At 41.1% G+C, this 22,380-nt stretch overlaps 2 protein-coding genes and 1 pseudogene across 2 annotated transcripts; all 3 read left to right on the forward strand.

Moving 5' to 3' along the window:
* Positions 1–101: 101 nt before the first annotated feature.
* Positions 102–2,331, forward strand: LOC144740082 (CMP-N-acetylneuraminate-beta-galactosamide-alpha-2,3-sialyltransferase 1-like). The gene is given in 6 exon segments (XM_078622965.1): positions 102–227; positions 229–281; positions 1,574–1,619; positions 1,847–1,966; positions 2,159–2,234; positions 2,237–2,331. Coding segments are annotated over 6 exon segments (516 nt in total).
* Positions 2,332–7,950: 5,619 nt separating this feature from the next.
* Positions 7,951–11,133, forward strand: LOC144740083 (CMP-N-acetylneuraminate-beta-galactosamide-alpha-2,3-sialyltransferase 1-like). Its single transcript, XM_078622966.1, has 6 exons — positions 7,951–7,965; positions 9,379–9,563; positions 9,655–9,834; positions 10,584–10,629; positions 10,695–10,814; positions 10,936–11,133. The coding sequence occupies exons 1-6, from the start codon at positions 7,951–7,953 to the stop codon at positions 11,131–11,133; spliced, it is 744 nt and encodes a 247-aa protein (XP_078479092.1).
* A 2,347-nt stretch (positions 11,134–13,480) lies between these two features.
* Positions 13,481–15,927, forward strand: LOC144740084 (CMP-N-acetylneuraminate-beta-galactosamide-alpha-2,3-sialyltransferase 2-like; annotated as a pseudogene).
* The last annotated feature ends 6,453 nt before the right edge of the window (positions 15,928–22,380 follow it).

Consider the following 22,380-nt stretch of genomic DNA (forward strand, 5'->3'; position numbering starts at 1 on the left):
TGGAAAATCTGACAAAAACTCACCATTATGCTTGACTGTCGCTGAAATCATATGGTCAAAATCCTGACAGATGAAATAGCAGTGCTCCTTTTCGTTGCAGAATGAATCAAGCTCCCACCGCTGGTTTTGAGGAGGACGTGGGTGCGAGGACCACTCATCACGTCATGTATCCAGAAAGTGCTATCGACCTGGACAACACCACCAGTCTGGTGCTGATCCCCTTCAAGGACTCTGGACCTGCAGTGGATCGTTAGTGCCCTGACCACAGGCGCCATTAAACAGTATGTGTGAGGAACGAATCAATCAGTGATTGATTGGATAGTGTCAGGTTGTTTGTCAGCCATAGCAAATTCATAACACCTCAGCATGCCCCATCAGTGTGGCTTTGCCTCTATATGTCTTATCATTATTTCAACATTTTAATAGAAGTAGAAATTCTGTGCCGATAGACACTGTAAAATGTGTAAAATGTCCTTTTTTAAAAATATTTTTATTTGATTTCTTTCTTCCCATTCTTTGTGCCAAAGAAACATGCAGTCATTAAGTCTAAAATAGATTTAGGTAAATAGATAATTGAGTTGTTTTCAGGACACATAAAGCATCTGCGTGGAATATCTGCTAATAGTGGCGTTCTGTTGATGAACCAGTGTTCCCATATCTGGACGCCTCTAACACACACACGCTGTCACACAGCCAGAACAACGTTTCACCTTCAGCGGCATCGCTGTTAGTGACCTGCAATCAATAGATGGATGCCTGGACATCACTGTAAACATAATGAAGCTGCTGCCAATAGCAGCCTCAGCCCGTTCTACAGCTCAAACACACCAGCGCGCTAGACGAGTATCGAAGGACGAGTAAATCCAAACAAATGTCTCCCCATAAATATCCAGCCGTCGTCCAGCGCTGCCAAAGCAATCATTCTGCATCATTAAATTTCATTTTACTGACAGCGATGTCGACATAAACCCAAAGCCCATGAGAGCTTAACTGTGAGTTCTTTTGTTACATGTTAAACAAAGGGACTTCAACAACACCGCTGCATACTTTTAATGCCTGAAGTTGTTCTGAATGTCAGGGTATGTGTGGAACACTGTTTTAACAGAAGCGACGTGGCCGATCGTTCTCATGCTGTTAGCTAGAAGACAACCGGTTGGACTGGTAAACACATGTTCTTAGAGTTTCCGTGCAGTTTAAATTTATACTTTGCCAATTCAATTGGGTGAATATATTATTTTTTGCTCTGTTATTCATCGAAAATAGACGTACACATTTTGCATACAATACTGCTGCTACGTCTGTCTGTTGCTGCAGTCTCCTCTGAAGACACTTCACAACACTTCACGCTTTCTGGCTGTCGCACACACCTTTGCTCAAACACCTCCTCCATTTTTTTTTTTCTCCTGTTTTTTTTGCAGACATCTGTGTTGCTGCAGATTTGTCTTGAACAATCAGCTTCTAATCAACAGCAGAACATTTCTGACATCTATGTTTCGATATTTACTGACCGTGATGGATTTAAGGTGATTTACAAGCACAAATAAACTGTTATTGGTATTTTCTTCTGTTACAGGACGTATATACCCGTTATGTCCAGGATAAAGGCAAACAAAGACAAAGTGAGTAAAGGCCTTTCAATATGTCTGCTTCTCAAACACCTCAGGTAGGTTTCAGACAAAAAGTCCATCCCTGCTCAGAAACCGTTCACGTGATGCAAAGCGCAGAGGAAGGAGAACTCAACATGAATGATGCTGTTTCTGCAGCGTTTGTGTGCCTGTGATGTTGTTTAAGCGACAGCTCAACAACAACCACAAGCACGTTGAACTATTTTATCTGTCTATCGCAGGTGTTGATTTACAGTCCGACATTTTTTAAGTACGTCTATGACTCTTGGCTTGAGGGACATGGCCGATATCCTTCAACCGGGTTCCTCAGTTTACTGCTCGCCATCCACATATGTGACGAGGTAAGATGAAATGCTACATGACTTTACACTCGTTCATTCATTCATTCATCTTGGAGTCTGCATGCACGCATCCAGGTTGTACCCTGACAGCTGGGATCAGCTCCAGCACGGCCGCGACCCGTAACCGGAGCGAGTGGGAGGCGATGATGGATTGTATTGAACGTGTCAGTCCAACTCCTCGTCTGCTTGCAGGTCAGTGTGTTTGGCTTCGGTGCGGACCAGTATGGAAACTGGCACCACTACTGGGAGGAGAACGTTTTGGCTGAGCGTTTCGACACACAGGAGTCCATAACGGCGATTATGAATATAATGTCACCCTGCTTTTGGCAGACAAACACAAAATACGGATGTTCAAAGGCAGATGATACGTCATCTGTATGTGCAGATGGCTGACGGCCAAATCAACCTCAGCTGCCTTGTAGTAGGTTTTTTTTTTTCCATTGCCAGTTTGCGGGGGAACATTTATGTCTTTTTTTTTTCCCCTTTACTTGTATTGTCAAAAAAACAAAGCTTTTGTCTCTGTTGTGTGCTCAGTGATAGGACATCCCATCAGCAACACAAAGGCAGCACTTTGAGAATGTCAGTGAATAGACAAAGGGACAAAAGATGTTTTTAGAGAAGCAGGCTGCACAGAATTCATCATTTTTGTACTGTAATGTATTATTTATCATGTTTTTTATCGTGTTTTTCACTATAGTGACCAGCATTGTTGCCCCCTAAATGTGGACTGAAGGCTCTGGCTGACAGCTGTAGTCAGAGCGTAATGATTCTATAGATAGATCTTTTCAGCATTGACATGTACGGAGAAAGACGAAGGCTCCGATTTTATCTGCTGCATTATCAGGGTGACATTTCTGCCACATTTTAATGAGCCTCACAACAAAACGTATCAGTGACGGTTCTGTAAATATCACAGGCGCCACATTTTAATCGCAGAGGATGGAAATACAACGGCATGTACGCTAGCAATCAGTTTTTTCTTCTGATGTGACTGCAGCTGTGACGTGTCGTTTGCCAAGAAAACTCTGAAAACAAATTTTTAATCAGGTCTAAAGAAAGCGTAATTTCCCACAGCTCCTAAAAAGTATGTATTAAAATGCATTAGTCAACAATTTTAGCAGCACCGGTCAGGCCCAGAGACCTGCTGCACAGCCCACTTACACTTGGCCCGAACGCAGTCATGAATTACGGTCATATTAATTAAGATGTCGATGGAGAGTTCAGGGTGGCTGAACATGGAAAGATGTGGCACAAATCTCTTGGGTACCTTGCTGGAGTTAATTGTTTCTATTGTATACACCAACATGTCATAATCCTTGTACCAGCTGTGGTACAAGGTCTTACTCAGTCGGGGTACAAAAATGCTTTCACAAAGTACACAAAGGGTCCACAGAGTGGTTACTGGAGCACCTGTGGACTGTCAGTCATTGTTGTAAGTGGATTATGTCACTGGGCCACACCTGAGTCTGGATTTATTTATTTATGTATTATTTTTTTCATTTTTTTCATTCAAACAAATCACCCTGTGCATTATTTAACCCATTCAAACATGTTCTCTATTCTAAAGTATTTTGTCAAAACCCTGCAGTGACTCAGTCGTTCAGTTCGACTAAATTCAAAGTTTTTGCGTCCAGAAATAAAACAGTGTTACACTGAATAATCAGTGGTGCCTTATGTCTAAACACTATGATGTAATTAAAGTGCCTTCTACGAGTTAAATGTTGCATCGAACTTATTATCGACGTCATCACTTTGTCCGAGATGTGCTTCTGTCATTGCTTCAGTTTTAAAGAACCATATGCCCATTGGAATCATCCCTTTTAAGGATTTGTCTGTAGGATTGTTTGACACATCACAGAACAAAGTATATGTATGCATGGTACCGCAGCATGTCTCTTCCTGCATCGTTGATGGATCCGCTGCTTATGTTTTGTTTGTTTTTGCTTGAAATGACTGAATTTATGTGTGACAAATATCTGATATGAAATATTTCCGATTTGTGAGGTGTGTGAATCGTTAGCTTGCTGGTGTATGTTCAATGGTATGATTTGTTCCATGTGCCTTGAAACATGTCAGGGCATTTGCACAGTTTGCCTGTGAACCTCTCTCTCTCTCTCCCTCTCTCTCTTTCTTTCTCTCTCTCTCTCACTCTCTCTCTCTCTTTCGTTCTCTCTCTCCTGATTGAAGTTGAGAAAAACCTTGCTTGTATATGTTCTGCTGCCACTGTTGTGCATTTGTTCTTCAATGGACAGTGTCACCTAGTGGACGAGTAGCAGCATTACACCATCTGTCAAACGATTACTCGTAACTGACTCATAGAATAAAGAATGTTACACCTGTGTTTTGGATTTATTTTTCCGTCCAGTGAAGGTCTGATAATACCAATGCAGTACGATGAAGCATAACGACAATATTCAATCATTAGTCGGTGACCTGTTCCTGCTATGTGAAAGCTTTAAAGAAAGCATAAATAAATAGTAATAATAACACTATTAATAATAATCATAATTGATAAGATTAATGCAGTAGAAAAAGATATTTGTTGTATTATGTGTTGTCACCTCACGCCTCATTTACAGTCTACAATAACAGCACACCACCTCCACCTTCAAATAATTAAAACTGACAAGCTTTGCAGTACTACAATACACACCTTTTTCAAATTTGGTCATTTTTTCTGGTAGACTACCTTGAAAATAATCACTTTAAAATATAACACTTAAGACCTGACATTCGTTGAAGAATTAGAATAGTCACGTGTGAAAACTTGATAAAATTTAAGAGGGCTGACATGGGTATCGACCCCCTCTGTCCATGATACCACTGGGGGGCGCTGATGGGCCTGGTGTGAGGAAGATGGTTGTTATGAAAAGGTCAACTCACTTGATGAGGTAGATGAGTCGAACACATTTCCTCCTCAGACTAAAATAAAGAAATGAAAGGGTGAAATGATTCACAAATCACTCTCAGGTGACAGCGTTCTGTGCTGTCAGAGTTAATGTGTCACTGGTCTTAAAGGAAACGATGCCGTTTACGCCGGTTGAAATAAATGTTTGAGGCCTGAAACAATGGGTCTCTGACCACTTGAGTCTCTTTTCTTTCCTTGATGAATCAATGTTCCCGGATGCAACTGACCGCAGCACCGTTGTGTGGGTGGTGTGGGTGTGTGTGTGTACATTTGCATCAACTGCCCATCATTCCGGTTCAGTCCAACACGTTAAGTGATGACATAATTAGAAACTGAGCAGCTGTATGAGATGAGAGGGTACAAAGGCAATTACTGGCACAAATGGCCATCACTGGGATTTGAGAGCAATAAAGCCAGGACTTCCGTTCCCCCCCACCGACGCTGTCTCGTTCCTTCCTCCACAAAGAGTCAAACTGGCGAAGCTGCCTAATTTGAAAACGCAACCTCCCATCATCAGCCTGAGATTTTTTATTAGCACTCTGTTCCCGTTGAACAGCACAGTGATCACCTCTCATTCGGAGCTCATTGAGAACGTACAGATGGCACATAAATCATGACTGATACCACTTGAGCCGACAATGAAAGAGACACGGGGTTCATGTTTGAACGCTCGAGGTCTGCTGAGGGTTTGTGGAAGGTTTGGCCGGAGGTTTGCTTTGGAATATGTGTGTCACACATTTCAGGTGAATCAGGAAATCCAGGAAAACCAGGTTAACAAAACCAAGTGAGGGTGTTCTCAGTGCTAAGTAAACTTATTTCATAACACAGTCACAATCTCTAGCGAAATGACTGACGTTTCCACTCAACACCCGACAAGACAACAGAAAAAACCTGTTTGAGTTCTTTCTGTTGTCACACCGATGTATCTGTCTCCTACGACACCTGCAAACTATAGTGAGTGAGTATGTTTGCATTAACATGTGTGTTAAAAATAGTACAAATGTTGTAAGGGTTATCTTTGGGAACTAAACAAACAAAAGATTGAATCTGATCAATGGCTAAATGCAGTAGTGTCATTTTGCTGAAATCTAAACACACTGATCACTGTTTTTTTCTTCTGTTCAGTTCTGGTCAGTAACATCAGAATGTGACAGCAAATATACCTGAAATATGAAGACATGTATTCGTCAGGGCTGTAGCCAGAGAGGGCTGTATTTTTCCAAGATGTCCTACTTCTTTTACATCTGCTGAATTGACACTTTGAGCAAAAAACCCCCAAAAAACTCTACTGCAACTACTAGGTGACAGCCAGTGTCTCAGCACCCGTTCTCATACAGGAGAAGGAGGTTCCTGTTGGTCCTTCTCACAGTCCCTTGAAGATTAACGGTCACTTCAGAGCTCGTCCCTTGCTGCTGTACAGAAGTTGTATTATTGAGTGATCTGGAGAGCCACTGTCGGATTAGTAGTCTAATAACAAATAACCTCTCATGGGCTGAAGAACCTCAACAGGTATCTAAGTTGTCGCCATGAGAATCCCTACCGTCTGAACACACAAGATAATTACCAAAAAAATAAGGCAGTCACATCACTGCACTTTGCAGGGTGGTATGAAATGTGTAGGCCTTTGCCGGGCTCTTAATGTGACTCATAGATCAGGTAGACAGAGCTGGAGGCTGAACTAATTAAGCAACTCTGGTTCTCCGTGCGTGGCTGATGGAAGATGGAAGAGGAAGACAAATCACACTGTCTAATAATATCTGTCCAATTCACTCACAGTTCATTTTGAAATATGAAAAGAAGTTCTGCTGAGGGGCAAAACATAGGTGAAGATGGGGAGTTTAATAATTTCACTAGAATAAAAACTGGAGCTTTGTTTGCCCGGTGTGAGTATTTGCGCATGAATTCATTAGCTCCTCCATGACTTTTCTGCGGCAGCATCTCCTTTTAGAGGACTAAAACTTGCTGAGGGATGAACACATGCACTGTAGATTGTACATCACAAACCAAAAAACTCCAAAAACTCAATTATAATGTAGATTCATTGCCATCGACTATACACAGCAGGTTGTGAATATGTTGAAGAAATTGACAGAACTTGTTCTCTGTCATACAACATTCAAGATCCAAACACATCTGTGAACACTATAATACTCTGTGAACTAATCAATGTCTGGCGGTACTGGAAGTTGAAAAATACTAAAAAAAAAACAACGTACGATGATGATTGATTAGTTGAATGAAAGGGAACGATGTGGATGTAGACAGGAAATAAAAGTAAAAAAACAAAACTCTGTGTGTGGGAACTGAACTGAGCATGAACCATGAGTATGTGGAGAATCATCCTGAGGACAGCAGGTGTGAGAGAGGCACACACACACACACACACACGAGGGATTCTTCTTCTTGCCAGTGGGGATTACATTTACATCCTCTGCCATTAAACCTGTACAGGTACCAAGTGACCTACAGCACATCCACTGTCATCGACATAAACACCTGAGATGGAAAAATAGATGTGGATAAACAAAGAATGGGACACCAGACGCTAAAAAAGGATGAGTGTCACCAACCAGGAGGAGCTTGAATATACTGTAAGGATCATGTTTAGGCAGGGATCTTAGCTTAGAACCGAAAACTTCCCATAACACCCACACGCAGACACGCTCTAACCTTTGTGTACATTCCCCAGGCCAACAGAGGAATTTCCTAACAAAACGCTAAAGCAACTGCCAGTGCACGCCAGTGTACACTGAGACACTGTATTGTGTCTGTAAACAAAAGAGCAAGATCTGCCAGTATGCTGAGTCAGGCTATGAGTAAAGCCCAGCTCACGGCCCCCCAGGGTCCACCTGCTACGTTCACTGTCTTTTCAATGATTCAATTCAAAATGATTCTCGAGAGATCCCCTGATTTCTTCTGTTTTTTTTCTTTAATTACATGTTTTCATGTTTAAACCAAAAGCCTGGAGAACTAGCTGGTGAAATTTGTGAGTGACTGATGCGCAGGCCTTCGCCAACCTGCAGGAAAACTCCTGTTGATCACCTAGTAAGATGTTGTCAGTGTGTGTCGGTGAGCGATGGGCTCCGCTGTGGTGGGTTGACAGATGCCGGTGGTTTACGAAAGCCGGCTGACAACTCCATTCGTCAGTAGGATTGTGTTGCCAATCCAATCTAGGGAATTCATACCCGCTCAGACACTTTCGTCAGTCATCTGTGACCAGACTTGCCCTCATTTATATCGTTCATACCGGGACATTCATTCCAGCAAAACCAGAGGCCCTGCAGAAGGTGGAGGGAGTCAATGACCTGTTATAGTCACAGAGAAGATCGAGAAATGTGTGCGTTAGACAGTTCGCTCCGGATAGTCATAGTACTGCACTACTTACACTCCACACATTAAAGAATGGTATGGTATGGAGGGACATATGCACATTGGGCAGGCTGATATGAAATGGTCCACCGGAGGGGGCTGTTTAACATGGTTGATCACATGTTTTTCCAATGGGGGAGAAATCTCAGAGAGAAGAAAGCCTTTGAATCACGGCAGTTTCCATAGAGACAGAAGCAATGACATTAATCTGAGTTGCTGTGAACTGACTTTGTGCGGAGGTTGACTTTAATTCATCTATGAGGAGACAGAAAGACCAAACCTCATGTGCCCAGTTCTGGTCAGGTAAAACAAGCAAGACCTCTCGCTACATTACGCTCATGAGCTTCACCTTCTCCTCTCATTAAAACACTGAAACTGGGACGACAGAGAAAGAAACATGTCCTGTCATTAAGTCGACAGAGATGGATCATACACAAAAGTCAAGGACTCGTTTCACTGATTCGGCGGACGCATAACTACAACAAAGTTTCATGCCGGTGGTAGCCACACCTCTCCATATGCACCTCTGGCTCAGATGGCCAATGAAAGCTGCTCTTCCTGAAAGGCTACACACACTACTTGTTGTTCTTCTCTATCCTGCTGCAATACATGTTGACTTAATGTAGTTGAAATACAGGTGGATTTATGCTCTGATCAGGTAAGAGGAACAATTACATCTACGCATCTCAGACACACAAACACACACAGAGAGAGGAGAGAGAATAACATGTGTTTTGTTTTTTTTTTTTTTGCTAAAGCCTGCTGCTGATGTAAAAAAGAGTTCATGAAAGTGTATTCCCTTCCTGAAGAAAGACTCACGTGTTTCACGAACAGGTTGCAGCTGCTGTGAGCATCGTGCAGCAGAGATGATTACCAAAGGGAGGACGGTCATCTTCCTGCTGTCCCTCTCCGCCATTTGTTTCTATATGAGAAGACACATGCTGGATTTCTTTCAGCTCCAGGTCACTGGAAGCAGCCAGTGTATAAACAAACGTATCGAACCGTTTTTGTCCCCCAATCACAAACTGTCACTGGAGGCTTTCGACTGGTGGAAGGTAAATTCACCTTCCAAAAAAAAAAACCCCACCTCACAAAATACTCACATGTAACAATCCATTCTTTGTGTGTGTGTTAGAACTTGCAGTTTGAAAAGCGCAGCCTCAGTGTCTACCAGTCAGCAGTGGACAACCTGTTTAAGATATTTCCACCCATTCCAGATGTTCCTGACCGCTGCGGGACTTGTGCAGTGGTGGGGAATTCAGGAGGTTTGAGGGGTTCACGATACGGACGTCTGATAGACGCCCATGATGCTGTTATGAGGTAAAAGATGTCGTGTTGTTCCACCAGTGAACGCGTACTTTTCCTTGTCGTGCGAACGCCACTAGCATCATGGCGTCCACGAATCTTTTAGAATGAACCTCGGCCCGACTGAAGGCTATGAAGAAGATGTTGGGACCAAAACTACTCATCGGATCATGTACCCAGAAAGCGCCATGGACTTGGACAACACCACTCACCTTGTGTTGTTTCCGTTCAAGATACAAGACATCGAGTGGCTCAACAAGGCCTTTACGACAGGATTTTCTGGAACGTGAGTCGTGTTCCCATGGACGCAGCATGATGTTGTGTGATGTTTGAGCAGCGATGCTTTGAGATTACGCAGCAGGGCTACATGGGCTTACTAGAGAATGCAGACTAACAGCATTGCACAGTCCTGGGATTAACGTACGACAGAAATGGAGAGGCAGGAGTTTAACAACAAGCTCACATTCAATGCAACTTTGTTCCTCGGCTTAACAGAGGCTCTTCTTCATCCAACTTCTCCTCTATGAGTGTTATGCTACATTTACATCAATACTGACATTTACTGACATGACAATACTGACATGTTTTATTCAAACATCAAAACGACAGAAGCAGAAATTTGATTTTGACAAACAACTTCCTCTCCGCTCGTACAACTTGAATCTTATTCATTCATTGTTATAATTTGGCCAGCAGGGAAGAATTCTTCCTCCGCAGGCACCCATGAACGCTGCCAACACAATATGACAACACACCGTGACTTCCAGTGACTGGAAATAACTTTATAGGGTTTTTGATACATTCTCATAGAGAGAGAAGTCACAATTTCTGCTGTAAGACACCCGTGGAAAACACAAAATATATACATATATATCTGTGTGTGAGATTAATTTACATTTAAGAATTGAATTAATTTAAAAATATTAATATTCATATTATTACGATAAATCAGGCTGATATAGCAGAGGCAGATTCGAACTTCATTGTAAGTTGGAATTCTATTTTGCGTTTAATATTTCATGTTGTTTCCATCAGCTCATACAGGCCGGTGAAATCCACCATCACAGCTAACAAGAGTTTGGTGAGAATTGTTGAAAAATCCATGTGTTTAATATATATTAAAAGGCTAATGTGAGATGATCGCAGGTGATGGTGGTCAGTCCTGCCTTCATGATGTATGTTCACCATGAGTGGCTGGAGAAGAAAGGCAGGTACCCATCAACAGGATTCATGGCTTTGGTTCTTGCCCTGCACGTGTGTGACCAGGTATGTCCAATTCAAATTACTAATGTTCTTGAATAATCTGCTGTATAATAATAGGAAAACAAACAAGTGATGATACACAGAATTTGAAACTTTTGGTTCCTGTGTATTTTTTCTTTTCCAGATTCATGTATTTGGTTATGGAGCAGACAAAAATGGAAACTGGTATCACTACTGGGAAAGTCTCACAGACAAAAACCTGAAAACTGGAATACATCCAGGAACGCATGAGTACAACATGATGAATCAGTTGGCTGCTCAACAAAAACTGAAATTTTTCACTGGCGCTGGTCCTGCTCGCGCAGTGTGTGACCACGTTTAAACACTGAAAGTCTGGACAGTTATTTCAGTGACAGAAGAAAACACATGGCCTGGAGCAGCTCATGCTCTTCAACGCAAACCGTATCTTCCATGAAGTGTATTCACATGAACAACGTATGCCAAACACACAACACCATGTCTTCAGCTGATGTAAAATGCACTATAAGAGTGAACACAATTCTAGGTCACTCCTGCTCTTTCTGGGAGGTTTATTTGTTGGTTTATTCATTCCCAGTATCCTATGAGAAATATTAACATGCACCAGAAATATAATAATAATAATATATTGTACACACACATATTTCTGCATGTGAAGGTTCTCAGTCATCCAGGTCATTGAAACTTGCTGGGTTCATTTGTCGGCAACTGGACTTCAGAACTGAAGAAGCCTCGTGAATGAGTCGTGTAGTCAAGCAAACAGCAGGTCCAGTTTCCTATGAAGAGCATATAAGTACTGGTACTTACAGTAACACCACCCAGGGGTTTGTCTGAATGCAGACACACACGCTCATGAAGATAATTGGTTGCTACGGGCACCATCTGAGCACTAACGTATGCTCGTGGGACACGGCTCAACTGACTCAACTGACTGAAATACCACTTTGGCGTTTGGGATCAGTTTTGCAGAGTCTTTCTTGGATGTCAGAGCTGTGAGCACACATGAAGTTCCATCAGTGAGAGAGACAAAGTTGTGATGTGAAACAAGAGTCGGGCTTTTTCTCAGCAGCTGAATTTAAGAAAATGTTTGAGGAGTTTGCGTTCCTGTAAGTTTAGATGAAATCTGTCAAGCAAACAGTGAACGTATTTGGAACATTTCCTTCCAGGTGCGGCAGCCAGAGTGTGCGTGTTATTCAAAGTAGAATATCCCATGACGGGCTGAGTCATTTGATACTTTTGAATGCGTGGGATTTAGTGTGGTTTGCCTCTCTTTTGCCTTTCGCCGTCCTCCCGCAGCGCAAAGGGCATTTTGTGACGTGATTTGAAGTTGTCCAACAGGATTTTACATTTCATTCACCCGACAGAGCAACTGCAGTCGTTGGCTGTGAAAGAAGATTTCAGCAAGCTGCAATTATTTTTCAATCATTTTCAGTCCAAGCACAACATTATCAGGCCCCGCAGGTCATATTATAACGTCACTGAAAGTTTTTCCGTTATCTCATAGCAGGTTGAGAGTGTAGCCACTGATGTCAAATGAACAGATCAACAAGTTTTCATTTGGAAAGGTCGGCGCTGGTGCTGGGTGGTGTTTTATGACGTTTTATCGTGCTTTATGATTAAATTTCACTGATTAAAAACTGTTTTTCCCTGAAACAATTCAAATACAGTTGGCAGCTGGGGGTTATTATTTGGTTCAATCATTTTTTTATTGCCTTTGTATCATTACAGCACCACTACAGCAATCATTAGAGCACAACCACACATATTTTTGTGTGGTTGTGACGCAGTCTTGTTGCCATAGATGCCCCCTCCCCTTCCCCCAGGAACTGGTCCCACACGCAAGAACCACCCCCCCACTCCCCCAGACCAACCCCCAGCCGCCCCGCCCCCTGACAGGCAGTGAAACCTGTTGTTTTACCAGGTCTGCCATGAAGCATCTCACTGGTCCTTCAGCAGGGACATTCTCATTTTTACCCCACCAGGTTGTTTTGCAATTTCTTCTGCACTCAGGTGAGATGAAAAAGAAGTGTTTCGTTGTACATTTCAAAAGGTCTTCACACAATGAATGTGCCAGCGTAATGTGGAATTGTAGAGTGAAACGGTTATTGTGTAGTAGAGAGATTTTTGCAGTCTTATCAGGAAACGATTCAACAGCTTTGATATATTTTATATATGTTGGTTTAATTTCCATATGATCCATGTGATTTGAGCCTGTCCTCAATGCTTGTAACCAGGAGAGGAAAAACTAAACAAAACAGTTTTTTACCAAAGTTTGCAGTGTTTTATATTAAACATTTAATAATAGTCTTCAGCTCTCAGTCTGCTGAGTAACAGTTTTTAAACACTGCAGAGATGTTTTCTCGGACACGTATCATCTCTTGTATTTTACACAGTTTACCCAGTTCCGGTAAACTGTCGTTTATTTCTGAAACCAGCACCTTTCAAAAGCAGGTCTAGCAGCTCAACGGTATCACAGGAAATGGTTTCCCAAAGCCACGCTCATGTCTTTGTTTAGCTGAAAGCCATCAGTTTCCCATGCACTGTTATTCCCCTTCAGAGGTTCTAGCTGTTTGTTGTACTGAATCAACTTTGTGACATTTTGTGAGCACATTCATCAATCTCTCCTGCATATTCCACCTCTCATCCTGTCCATTGGTCTGTTTTTCATTCAATAGCGTCTCTTTCCCAAGATGCTTTCCAGGGTGTGGAAAATCAGGATCCTCATTTCCCTCTTATGTGTCACGGCCATCGGTGTGTTTTGTACATCTTCATGGGATTTTTCTCTATATTCCTTCAGCCCTCTGGGGTCAGAAATTTGTGTGTGCAACAAATGCCTAACAGAGGATCCCTGGTTTAAGGAGCGTTTTAATGCAGCACCGCAGCCCTTTTTGACCAGAGCACAAAAAACTCCAGAGGATGTTTTCAATTGGTGGAAGGTAAATCCCAGTTTATCTTTGTAGAGACAGAAAGTAAAACAGTCATTGGTTGAACTCTGTAGTTGTTACTGGCCTGCAGCAAAATCACTAACAACTTCTTTCCGTGAGCATCTTTTGAATAAACCAAAGATAGTTTTGTGGTTCTACCAGATATGGCTACAAGGACAATAAAGAATGACAAAAGGAACAAACAATAACAACTAAAAAACTGTACAGAGATGTAATGGCTCACTTGAAATAAATAGCATCCGTACACACTCAGTTTATGTCTGTATATTTTAATTATTGTATTCAGAAACACCTGAAATATCCTATGAAATGTAATAAGTTTTGTTTTTCAGCACTTACAGTCGGAGAGTCGCAACTTCACTGTCTATCAAACAACAGTGGACAGCCTGTTTCGGATATTCCCACATGTTCCAGATGTTACAGAGCCCAGTCCCGACCGCTGCAGGACTTGTGCAGTGGTGGGGAACTCCATTAACCTGAAGGGGTCACACTACGGGCCTCTGATAGACAGTCACGATATGATAATACGGTACGTCATCAGATTTATACGACACTGCTCCAACCAAACCTGTTAGTAAGATTACAGGGCAGTGATTTGATGTTTTTTTGTCCCATAGAATGAACTACGGACCCACTCAGGGCTTTGAAACAGATGTTGGGACCAAAACAACTCATCGTGTGATGTATCCAGAGAGTTCCTCTAATCTGGACAACAGCACTCATCTCGTGCTGTTTCCATTCAAGATAAAAGATTTACTGTGGCTCCTCAATGCTTTTGCTCCAAGGTGGGTAGAATCATGATTCCACTTTTCTCACATGTCTCCTCACGATAAAAATGACAAAATATTTACACTGCATTTGTGAGTGAGTGAAACGTGTAGGTTGGTGAAAGTATGTCTAAAGATTTTCACTGCACACAACGTCAGAGTTGATAAGAGATTGTGGTTAGTAAGAAATCTGAGATGGCCTAAATTGACAAGATGGAAAACTGCATTTTTGGCTGGTCCATGCACAAATGAAAAAATCCCCAACTGCGCAAGATTAGATTGCAAAGTCCAATAATAGACATACTGAGTTGATCGTAGCAGACAATGACAATGAATGTCCCCTTCAACAGAGAGGATGGTCAAGAGAGCAAGAGAGCCAACAAGGATTTAGTGAGTATTGAATGATCTTACATGAAACTCCTGTGTTAGATGTCTGCTGAAGTCCTAGACGACATTACATTGTGATTCATTCTAACGACAGTATCTGTTTTGACAATTAACAGGTGATTATCCTCAACCCGGCTTTCATGAAATACGTTCAGGAAATTTGGCTGAATAAAGTCGGCACCTATCCATCCACTGGCTTTCTGACCCTGATTGTCAGCCTGCACATTTGTGACGAGGTGCGTTTAGTTTCAGGGCCTGAGCAAAATTTGCACGAGTTAAGATAAATTTGAATGACAAATACAAGTTTTAAAACCAGGACCAATGGCTCGTGTGGAGGCTTAGAGTGAAGAGGATTTGCAGTAACAGCAGCAAACATGCTTCATTAATAGTGTTGGGGTCGAGTATTAAATATATACTTGGAGTTCAGTTAGTGCAGTACAGCAAACTGTACTGTTAGTTGGTGAAGCCATTACCAGCTGGCAAATAGCTTCAAAACTTGACCTAAAACTCATCTTGTCAAGATTCTTTAAAAACAAAAACAAACAAACACACTAAAAACAAGGAAACATGGTATTACATGCAACACAAAATGTAAAGGTAAAAGCAAATGTGTCAGTGTTTACACAGTAAATACAGCATGTGGGCCTGCAGCTTAGTAAGTAATGAACAAAAGTAAAGATATACAAAAACAAGACAATTTCCAAACAGTTTGGATTGTACGTTCAGCTAGTACTTCCTTCTGTGCAGTAGGGAGTAGTAGTAGTAGTAGTAGCATTGAGGAGTTTAGTGAGTAGTTCAAATCAGAATATGCAGAAGTTTATTGAATCAATTTGTCAGTTTACTAACGTGGAAGTTTCTGTTTTTCCCAGGTCAGCGTTTTTTGGCTTTGGGGCCGACAGTGATGGAAACTGGAGCCATTACTTTGAGATACTGAAATACAAGAACCTAAGAACAGGACCTCACGCTGGAATAAAGGAGTATGAAGTTATCCAAGAGCTACAGAAAAGGGAGAAAATCCAGTTTTTTAAAGGACAATAATTTTTTTTTCTCTTTGCAATTTCATGATGATCATCATCATCATTTCATGCCTGAGGGTAAAGTGATGACTGGCCACTAACTTGAACATTTGTTTATTGTTAATTTATTTTCTCCTACCGAACAATACTCTTTCTGTCTGTGAATTTGTATATATATATATTTTTTAAACATATGCCATGTTTTAATTTTTTGTAAACCTTTTTTTTTTTTTTTAAATTAAACATGCTGCTGTCCTAATGGAAGAAACACAACCCTTTCTGTTTCACATCTCTTTAAAAAGATGAGCTCATGATGAATACATGTGTCTTCTGGGGTAAACGTTAGCCAAAAGCAAATATTTAAACTTTTAATTTCTTAAAGGACATCTATTCATTAACTAGGCTGGATGAGGAGGGTTTTCATCCCCCTCTGGATAGTTCCTTCGCGACACAAAATCAGTTTCCTTTGAATAATCACGTTTCCTTTGTGACTAACTAACATATTTACACAAGTGGAAAAGGACTGAAGTTATTTCCAAAATCCACCTTTAAAACCGCAACATAGCAAGGTGAACATGTATTTTGTGTTCCTAAAGTGAGTCAGGACTTGATTTCTCAATGGTAAACTCAGTAATTTCAATGAACGCTATTGTGTTTCTCTGTTCCTCTTGTGACAGCGTATCAGATGTTGATAAGGGTGTCGACAAACAGGTTTAGGTCAGCAGAGCACAACTAGCAAACACAAAAACTGGACTGGTTTTGTCAGAACAGGAAAGAATGACTGACTAAACCCTGTTGTCAGACATGTGTGTTTGACGTTACATTCAGTGCATGTCCTTTTTACTTTTTTATTTTTTTTGGCTGAATTTAACTTTAAATATTGAAATTATTCATTTTAATATGATTACATGTTTTTTGTTGTTTGTTTTTTTTTGGTCATTGCTAATGTTCACATTGTTGTTGATTGTACTGCGGGGTGGGTGGGGGGTTGAATAACGTGTTGCTGTCAAGTGTGTAACTCAGAGACGGAGATTAGAATAGTTATGATCAGGATGTAAATGACAAGGTACATACATCACACACTGTGTCGAACCCACATTGAGAATGTGACAAATGTGCCTGTGAAACAAACAGGAGCTACAGTTGTTGAGCTACTTTGACTGTAAACGGGAACAAGTCACACAGTACCAGGTGTAATGTGCAACGCTTTTCTGCTCTGCGTTGTTGCTCATGTTTTGCTTTGTGGAGCTGAACTTTATGATAATTAGTAAATTATTACTAATTATTACTAGGCACATGGACAAATCTGCATGTTTTGAAGAAGATTTCTAAGGTTCAGGATGCGGTCATCAGGAGCGTTGATGTCAGGCATCTTGGAGAGAAAAAAAAAGATGACTAGATGACCCCTGAACATGATCCCTGATCCTGAAATTGGTCAGTTGATTCAGAAAATAGTTGTATACACTCAACACACTCAAGTTCAAACATGAGTTCACACTGAATAAATTCCTTCCATTTAATAAAAATGCACAACTTCAATGATCAAACCATCTCAACTGTTAACGCTGCCAGCAAGAAAAACTAATGACCTTTGACCTGATGAAGCTTTGCCAGTCTCAGAAGCATTCCTGATATGACACTCATTCAGATGGGCAACAAATGTGAAAATAGTGGTTTATTATAATTGAAGCACTAAACAGAAGCAGAAGGCTGACATCTAGTGGTGAAATTATAAAAGGTTTTACTGTATATAAAGTTTATGTTTATGTATATAAAGTTTATGCTCCCTTACAGTTTCAGGATGCTAATGGTGATTAGCAATTCAGAAATTCATGAAATTCAGAAATATTCTCAAATATATGCAAGACTATAAGAACAAACACTAAATTAAGTTATTTTGTGATACAACAAGTAGTATAAAAACAGTATATAACATATGAAGTATAAAACAGATGAGATGACAATGTGATTGTTGCTGCGGAGGGACTTAAAAATGTCTAGACTTCCAGAAATCAGCATTTCCTAATGTCCCCTGTTCAATGGTTCTGGGCAAATCTGTATCCCATCAATCAATTCAGTAGCTCTGCAGAGCTTTTACAGAGGTCGGTGTGAATACAGGAACAGGTCGAACCTCGGCTGCTTTAGATGTTACACCACTTTTCTCTGGAAAGACTGACGGGGCTTCTCTGACGGAAAGAAGAAACAGATGATTACATCGCATTGTGGAGCAGGCCTGCGTAGATTTCGTGCCAACATCAACATTTACCACGATTACACAACAAGCAAACCTCTATTTGGCAGACAGCAGATCTTCTGTTCCACCTCAGATGAATCAGCCACATTAACAAAACACACAAGGTCAACTAAGAGGAAACCAGGATATAAACATGCTCTATCACACAATATTACACATATACTAGATACACTCTTGAACTTGTTAGAATGGATTGTTATTACAGTCAATCAATCATTAGTTTTGTATCATTTGCAAACAAATGCAGTTTACAGGTGTTTATTTATTGATTTTTTTTTATTACTTTAATGTCATATAAAACCACTAATGAACTTATGATGTTGATGTGATTTCCGGCGCTCAGATTTCTCAATGTCACTGTGTCACTTCCAGCCAGTTCAAGTAAACAACCTTCTCTCAGCCTCTGCTGCAACTGATTCCAGCTGAGTGTAGGATGTTTACATGAACTGAGTCTGAAGAATCGCTGACCAAAAGCACAAAGTCATGGTTCATGCGCTCACTAAAAGTTCAGTATTACAGCCATTCAGGCAGATACATTTGGGACTTTTTAGGATGTGGATCAGATAAGTCATTGTCTGGATGTAGCCGGATGTAGTCGGCAGCAGCAAACATCAGACTGAAAGCCCCCGCAGATAGACAGCTTCCAGTCGGGGATGTTTACAGCACCAAACTACTTTTGGAAAGTCCTTCACTGACGATGGCATACACAACGGAGGCAAAGGCAAAACAGAGGCAGCGCTGCCTGCTGATGGAACAACTTCATGGGCTCCCATGAACATCTGGGCTTCACTGAAGAGGTGAATGTTTGGCAGGAGTCAGTGAAAAGCCTCCAACATCAGCATCATCAGCAGGCTTGATTTGTCCTTGAAAAGTGTAGAAAAGGGAAAGTTAGCCTCTTAACTTACTTACTGGAGATGTTTGCCTGTGCAACCTTGCTAAGGCTAATAATGGCTTAGCAAACAAACAAACATTCCATTTATTCTCTTCAGTCACCGAACAACAGAATCTCCATGTTTAGATGACAGATGGCGCGATTGGGAAAATGTTGTTTACTTTGTTTGTTTGTGTGTTTTTCTAAACACAGTTTGGCAGAGAATATGTCATTAGTATGTTAATCGAACAGGATTAATGGCATTCCACACGGAACCGGTAGTTTTTTTCGCCAGCATGGTTCATTGTAACGGGAATGTAGCGTCAATGAAGTTCCACAGCTGTGAAAAAAAAACACTGAAGCTAGGCCAGCTTACTATGTCCTATCCAGACCGCAACAGTGAAAAAGCTAACTTTAGCAGCCACATAGCCTCAGTTGAAAAGCGCTAACGGTCGCATGCTGACTGCTAAGCCGAGCAGACCACCCAAAGTAACTTTGTCTTGTCAGAGGGATCTCCGAAACCAACATGAAATGCTAAGTGTTAGCTGGTGTTAGCCACCGACCTAGGCTGGCTAGCTCGCTGACATAGCTAGCGTCTGTTAGCTTCTCCGTGACCCCAACCTTCTGCCGTCTGACGTTTCCTTACCGGCGGGGGAAATAACATGAATGTGTTACAACAATGAGTCGGCATCCATCCGAAGTGAATTTGCTTGGAGTTAAAGTTGCTTTCAACATCCTGTGTCCTTTTCCGGGCAGGCTGTTATGTTTCCTTCCATTTTCATCCACTTGTCTTTATTTTGACCTTTGGTTACTCGACACCAACATTGACGTCATTGTCATGGCAACACAGCCCCGCCTACCGTGAGCTGGGACAGACCGGGAATGAAAATTCCGTTTCCATGTTACACCTGGCGATCGGCTGTTCTGTTACCTCTCGGCACCTGACTTTGAATGCAGTGTCTCAAGTTAATCTCTTGATTCATTTTAAGATTTAAAAAATGAGTAATGCAATATCAAATATCCCATATAATACGAATATCCGTCGTATAATGTAATATGACGTGCTACTGCCCATATTGTACGCTTATATTATTGTACTACAATTAAAATGTCGTTGTCAATGTCTCATCAAATAAAATTTATTTTTGTAATATGAAATCACAACCTATGCATTCACATTCCTCCAATTGCATCACATGGACAGAATTTCTGTTCATGAAATGTATGAGGATTTTGTCTATATATAGAGAAAACATTAGTAAAGGTTCGTTTTATTTTGTATGTATACACAAAATACATATGTAGTGTTCCTTTGTTTTCCACCTGGCAGGTGAGAAGTACTATGCAAATTTACTCAAAATGGAAACTTCTTCTCTCTGCTGCTGTTAATTTACATTGGTTTGCACCTGCTTGACTTACAAAGCATGTGTGCAGGTTTAATGCAACCAAATATGTTTCTAATGTGCAAACAGACCAAAAAAATACCTAAACGACCCTTAACAACTGTCAGGAACAGTATTATACATACACAGTTTATATTAAATAAAAAAAAATAAATTACAATATCACACATGCTTATTTAATCTATAGACGAAATATAATTACCAACATTTTAATTTCAACATTCCAAATTGAATTGTCAGGCCTAGTTGATTGATTTCATGGCATCGTGACATAAGACATCAGTGCCTGAGGTATGTTCAGTCTCAGTTCTGCTTTTGTTTGCCATACGTCCACACACACATTCATCTGACGCTTGAGGATAATGTTCAGTCTGAAACAATTACATGATGTGTCAATAGCAGATGGCCATTACTGAAAATTAACGTCACTGACATGTCACCTGGATGTAACGTAGTTTTAGCAAAAGGGCTCTAAGCAAGTAGCTGTGACTTCACTTTAATAAACAGCATATTCATCAGCTTAATTAACGACCATTTGATTGATTTGTGGTGCTGTATGCATCAAGGTGACCTGTTTTGACAGTTCAGACCTCTTCTTTACCTCTCCTCGTGTCATATGAGCTCCGGTACAGAATGTTACATGACCAAAGGGGTTTTATGTTTTCAGCTTGAGCTGTGATACCTCCTGACAAACTGCCGCATGGCTGACGGGAGCCGTGACAAAGAGGGAGGTTTGAAGACCAGAGGAAACTTTACGCCACTGGATGTTTATCAGAGAAATAATCAAGCAGACCATGAACTAGTTTTTGTGAACTGCTTTGCTCCAAATCCTCCACTTGAGGTCAGACCGGAGCCATTGATTTGATTGGATCATAAACTGTAAACCCTTAGAACCTCATATAGAACATTTTTTTCAGGATGTAATAAATATAACCTGCATTATTCTGAATGAAAAAAAAAAGAAACGAAATGTAAAGCAAGATCAGAAAGTGCAAATTTCTAAATGTGATATCTGCGTGTATATTCATCAGGTTTCAGAGAACCAGTGTTTCTTCAGTATCACTGCTCAAGATTTCTTAATAATTCATATGACATGTCTCAGTTATTTTTTATGAAAAGACCGGCTGAAGAAAATCTATCCATTACCTAACCAGGGAAATTGATTCCCTTGTCATTCTGTGTGGTCTGAAATTGCCCAGAGCTATTATGAGAAAGACTGATCTTCTCTGTGCAGCGGAGTGGAACATGCTCCTCATGTGGAGCCTTTTGCAAGAACAGATTTATAAGAAACAGCGTTGCCATAGGAAGAACACATGGGTGACAAAAACAACATTTTTCCTCGTCGAGCTGGAACAGCTTTGGTGTGGCATTAGAAACTTTTACTGGGTGAAGCCAAACACTGTGTTAAAAATGACTTTATGGACATTTCAGAACATACAAATAAGAAAAAGTATATATGTGTGTTTAAGAATGTGAATTATTCACATGATTTCATTTGACGAGGCCCTGTCTGAGATCTTTGGCTAAAAGCTTGAAATAACTCACTGCCTATAGCGTTCTTCCTCACTGGCCTTGGAGGATTTATGTTTTGTGTTAAGTAAGGCTGAAACTACTCATGTTATCTCACTCCATCAATAGCAAATACATTAACAATATCCAGTCGCTGCAAGCACACTATTAATTTACCACGACCTGTCCCTACAGGGGCAGAACGATTGTTGTAGGCAACGAGGTGTATCTGCTTACCCTTCCCTGGGACACAGCGTCGCTTCTGGGGGGATCAATGTCCATCGAGCACGGAGGAAGAGGGGCAGGCAGGCAGCCAAGCAGCTGGCTGGAGGAAACCCTCGACCTTAGTTCGAGTGACGATGTCACCTAAGAGGTCCCAGCAGGCCCGGCAGAGACAGAGAAGGATGCGCCGCCTAATGCTGGAGCCATGTCCTTTGG

The sequence above is a fragment of the Lampetra planeri genome, unplaced genomic scaffold (genome assembly GCF_965212315.1).
Source record: "Lampetra planeri unplaced genomic scaffold, kcLamPlan1.2.h2 scaffold_1890, whole genome shotgun sequence".
Taxonomy (NCBI): Eukaryota; Metazoa; Chordata; class Hyperoartia; order Petromyzontiformes; family Petromyzontidae; genus Lampetra; species Lampetra planeri.

What these genes read in the sequence shown, in the direction of transcription:
- LOC144740083 (XM_078622966.1), top strand. An exon ending in GCCCATGATGCTGTTATGAG is followed by an intron (nt 9,564 to 9,654) that starts GTAAAAGATGTC and finishes CGAATCTTTTAG; the next exon opens with AATGAACCTCGGCCCGACTG. An exon ending in CCCTGCACGTGTGTGACCAG is followed by an intron (nt 10,815 to 10,935) that starts GTATGTCCAATT and finishes TTTCTTTTCCAG; the next exon opens with ATTCATGTATTTGGTTATGG.